The sequence below is a fragment of the Oryx dammah genome, unplaced genomic scaffold (genome assembly GCF_014754425.2).
Source record: "Oryx dammah isolate SB20612 unplaced genomic scaffold, SCBI_Odam_1.1 HiC_scaffold_2, whole genome shotgun sequence".
NCBI lineage: Eukaryota > Metazoa > Chordata > Mammalia > Artiodactyla > Bovidae > Oryx > Oryx dammah.
In genome coordinates this window covers 195,190,020-195,194,513 of record NW_024070186.1, presented here as the reverse complement: position 1 = coordinate 195,194,513, position 4,494 = coordinate 195,190,020, and the positions used below count along the sequence as shown (strand labels likewise).

Below are 4,494 nucleotides of genomic sequence, written 5' to 3'. Positions count from 1 at the left end.
CTGCCAGCACAGAACAGACAAGGTGTGATATAAAACCAGAAAAGCAGAGCTCCCCCGTGACTTAGGGTTAGTATTAGGGCTCAGGACAGAACCTGGTAAAGGCTGACTCAGGACAAAGAACCACTCGATTTGGTGGCTGAAAATGCCGGGAAGAGGTGGGGTGGAGCCCTCGCCAGGGCCAAGGCTCTGAAGGAGCCTGCCTCCCCGCTATAAAGCCGTGGACCTGGAATGGGCTATCTCCACAGAGAAGAGGGACACATTTAAAAATTTGTTCCAAGGTACCATACACGTGGTATCGGTCCTGCATACACCTGCGTCACCTCTGGAAGTTTGTCACCGAGTCAGAAGGAAGAGGTAAGGACCATGAGGCAAATTTCCTGGGGCTCCTTCTCAGGTCCGAGAGGACACAGAAGCATGTATTTTTATTTCATTTATTTCTGGCCGTGCTGGGTCTTTGTTGCTGCACAGGCTTTCCTCTAGTTGTGCTGAGCGGGGGCTCCTCCAGCTGCCCTGCTCGGCCTTCTCGTGGCGGGGGCTCCTCTCGTTGGGGAGCGAGGGCTCAGGGTCCTCTAGCCTCACTAGTTGTGGCTCCCGGGCTCTGGAGCACAGGTTCACTAACTGTGGCGTGTGCAGCATGTCGGATCTTCCCGACCCAGGGATCGAACCCATGTCCCCTCCATTGGCAGGCGGATTCTTTACCACTGAGCCACCAGGGAAGCCCCAGAAGCATGTCTTAATCTCCAGCCTAAAATGCCACCCACTCTCAGCCCCTCGCCTTCTAGACCCACTCCCGAGTGTACGTCCCTGGTTCCTGCCGGGAGGTGTTAGTCAGGACTTGCAGCTCCTGTGGCAAATAACCCCTCCCCACTCTTGGCAGAGCCAGCACTACCCCAGCCAAGCCATGCTGGGCCTAGGACCTCAATTTAAGGAGGGCAAGTAGTGTCTTGAAAAACACCTGCCTCAACCGTCTCTGGACAAGGTAAGCGGCGCAGCTGATGCTTTTAAACTACGTTTCCTTTCTTTCTTTGCCACGTCAGGTCTTTGTTGCAGCGCCGTGCAGGATCCTCCGTGGCAGCTCGCAGACTCTCTGGAAGCCCACTTGGGCTTCAGGAGTTGCAGCGTGCAGGCTTAGTTGCTCCATGGCATAGGGGATCTTAAAATACCTGGCCAGGGACCAAACCTGGGTCTTCTGCATTGCCACGTGGATTCCTAACCGCTGGACCGCCAGGCAAACCCCCACAGCTGGTGTCTTTAGCCAGGGAAACCAGGCCTTTCACAGGCCCATAGAGTTGGGGGGCATGTGTGCTCAAGGACACCCCCAATCCTATCCAGGTTTCATTCCTCTTGCCTCAGGACCCGTCCCCAGCCTTTGGTAGTCGGTCCTCGGCAGGAGGAACTGAGTTTGTTTACGGCATGGAGGCCTCCTGACTGACCCTCTGGGCCTTCAGCTGGTAACTGTGATGCCGAGCCTCTCTCTCAGCCGCATCATGGCTTCAGTGGTGCTCAGCAAAACCAACCGATCCCACAGTCCCTAGAGTAACCATTCTCTCGCATCTCCCAAGTCCTCAAGATGCCACATGAGCTGGGCAGCCCCTCTCACCTGGTATCCTGTGCTGTCCATCAGGATAGCAGCCAGGAGTCACAACAGGGAGAGCCTGTTGCTGCGATGGGAGAGTGGGCCAAGCCCACGGTCCCCACCTTAGACTCCACTTCCTAAGATCACTATCAACACCATCAGTCTTAAGGTGGGCTCCTGACAAGTAGACCCTGAAACAAGCATTATAGGCATGAGTGATTTATTAAGGCCCTGCTCCCAGTGAGTATCTGAGTAAAGGAAATAAGACCATAAAGGAAAAGAAGCAGAGGAAGGGTGAGTCTCAAGGCAAATCCTGCAGAGATGCTCGCATGGGATCCCACAGACAAGCTTGGCCATAATCCATGCCTCCGGGGGTGCTGGCTGGAAGGGGAGGAACTTGGCTCGCAGCGCCCTCCCTCACCTGTCTCTCACTGGCCTGGAGCCACCGTGGGGGAGGCAATCGCCAGGTACATCCAGCTCTCCGCACAGGTGGGTCAAGAGGCTTCAGCAGCCCCCAGGGTCATCCAGCAAAGAAAAGCTGAGGGCGGGACGGTTGAAAGCAAAAGCTGGATGACAAGGGGAGACAAAGATGGTAAAAAGGCATCTGAGAGCATTTGACTGTTGAGTCTGAGAGCCAGGGACTCTCGGGGCTGGGAGGGGGCTCAGTCCTCACGACACCCCTCCAGGTGACCCAGCACTCGCCAATGTCACAGCAGTCCACACCACCGTTGGACTGGACGCTTCAAAAGTTGTCTGGAGAAGACGCCCCAAACCGGCTTCCTCCAGCATCCACTTTCTGGTCCCCGTCCCTCCCAGGAGAGTTTTACTGAATAAGCCCATCCCTGGCCAAGAACCTCGGGCTGGAAGGAAGGGTCTGGGGTGCGGAGCTGAGAATGGTTCTGAATACGAGGTTGTCTGCTTCTAAAGCAATGGGCAAAATGTGACAGAGAAATGAGGCCCCATAAAATCCAGAAGTGAAAACACAAAGACAGGACAAGGTATTTCCTCATTTTTATTTTGTTTCTCACTTACCAACATGTTGGTAAAACGGAGCAGGCTGTGTTAGTAAAGGAGAAGCAGGAAGGGGAGTCAGGCAGCATCTAAGGAGCCACGTGAGGGAGTCAGGAGCAGGAAGGGCCGGAAGGACCAGAGGTATCAGGTCCCCAACATCACCCTGCCCTCCCACAAGACATCGAGATTGCTGCTGCTCCGACTGACCCCCAGACGTTTACAAAATCGCCATAAAGAGCATTTCTGTTGCCTCCCGTCCTTGTCCCCCTCATTCTCCTTCTGACCCCCAGTGACGAGGCAGCGTCTACTTGGGCCGGCCCCCTGTGCAGCCTGGCCTGGGAGAACCTGCCCCTGCATCTCAAGGTCCCAGTCCCCAAGCCGCAGTGGGTGCACTGGCTTCTTAGAAGGCAAGGCAGGTGGGAGCTAAGGGGAGGTCTTTGGGAGCGATGGAGGGACCACCCCTTAGGACCTTGGACAGCACTCACAGGATGCCCTCTGCTTCCGCCCCGGCTTCTATTCAAGAGGATTTAGGGACCGTCTGTGAGCCTGGGAATACCCCAGCCCTGCCTCGGAGGCTTGTTTGGGTGTGGTCCTGGAGGGAAGGTTTCACCTTCGCCCAGAGTGCACTTCCTGGCCTTTGCAGATTGATCCAGTGGACGCTGGGACCTTGTGTTCACGAACACAAAACATTTACATCAGGATTTCATCCACCCTGATGAACTTTCATTCGCGGAAGTATTCTGAAGGCAAAAGCCACTGAGGATAACTGAATGCCTTGATCAGTTTTCTATGTGTGCAGATAAATTTCCTCTTCCCCCATGAAATAATTTTCACCAGGACCCTTTTACGTGTGTTATACCACGTATGTCGGCTTCCCTGGTTAGTGCTGGAGCTCTGTCGACTGTCACCCACCGTCTCGACCTGCCGTTGGGAGCTTCCCCCCGTGGCTCTCAACGCCAGTCAAGTCCAATTTCCCCGGGGGAGAAACTGGCCAACTTCTCACCTATTGGTACCCGCAGACGACCCTGAACCACGTGCTGTGAGCAGTAATGTGCCACCTCCGTGCCGCTTTAGCCTCGTCGATATCCTCCCGTGGAGTGTTTCCGAGGGTGAATCGGTCCGTCACTCAGTTGGCCCGGAAGAAGGACGCCAGCGATGTCCCGCGGTCAAGACTTCCAAGCGCGCGCGGTGCTTCCCGGGTGCGGCGGAAGCGGCGCCCTCCCCGACCTCGGCGCCCTCGTCCCCAGCCCCGACCCCGGGTCAGGGCGCCTTGTCCGCCGCCGGCTCGGCGCGCGGGGCGCCCCCGGCGGCCGCGCGCGCACCGCGGAGCAGCCCGAGGCCCCGGGAGCGGCCGGCGCCGTGCAGCTGGCGCTCGTGGCGGCGGATCTGAACTTTGTGGCGGAAACGCTCGCCGCAGTCCTCGCAGGCGTAGGGCCGCTCGCCCGAGTGCGTGCGGCGGTGGCGCAGCAGGTTGGACGAGACGCTGAAGCGCTTGCCGCAGTCGCCGCAGGCGTAGGGCCGCTCGCCCGTGTGCGTGCGCTGGTGCTGCACGAGCGCCGAGCTCTCGCTGAAGCGCTTGGCGCAGTACGGGCACGCGTAGGGCTTCTCGCCCGTGTGGATGCGCTGGTGCGTCACCAGGTTCGAGTGCTGCGAGAAGCTCTTGCCGCACTCGCCGCAGCGGTGCGGCCGCTCGCCCGTGTGCGTGGCCTGGTGCCGCACCAGGTCCGTGCTGCGGCTGAAGCCTTTGCCGCACTCCCCGCAGATGGTCGGCCGGTCCCGGGCGCGCCGCCGCCGCCGCGGCGGCCGGGCCGGCGTCAGGGCCGCGCCGCTCGGCGGGCCCGGGACGGCCACGATCGAGGGGGCCGACACGGCCGCTGGCAGCACCATCAGCTCCTGCAGCACCACGT

General features: G+C 58.9%; 1 protein-coding gene across 1 annotated transcript; it reads right to left on the bottom strand.

Annotated features, from left to right (window-relative positions):
* Positions 1–2,575: 2,575 nt before the first annotated feature.
* ZNF853 (zinc finger protein 853) lies at positions 2,576–4,474 on the bottom strand. The gene has a single exon (XM_040266723.1). It carries the CDS (start codon positions 4,472–4,474, stop codon positions 3,848–3,850), a length of 627 nt encoding a protein of 208 aa, XP_040122657.1. The 3' UTR covers positions 2,576–3,847.
* Positions 4,475–4,494: the final 20 nt, after the last annotated feature.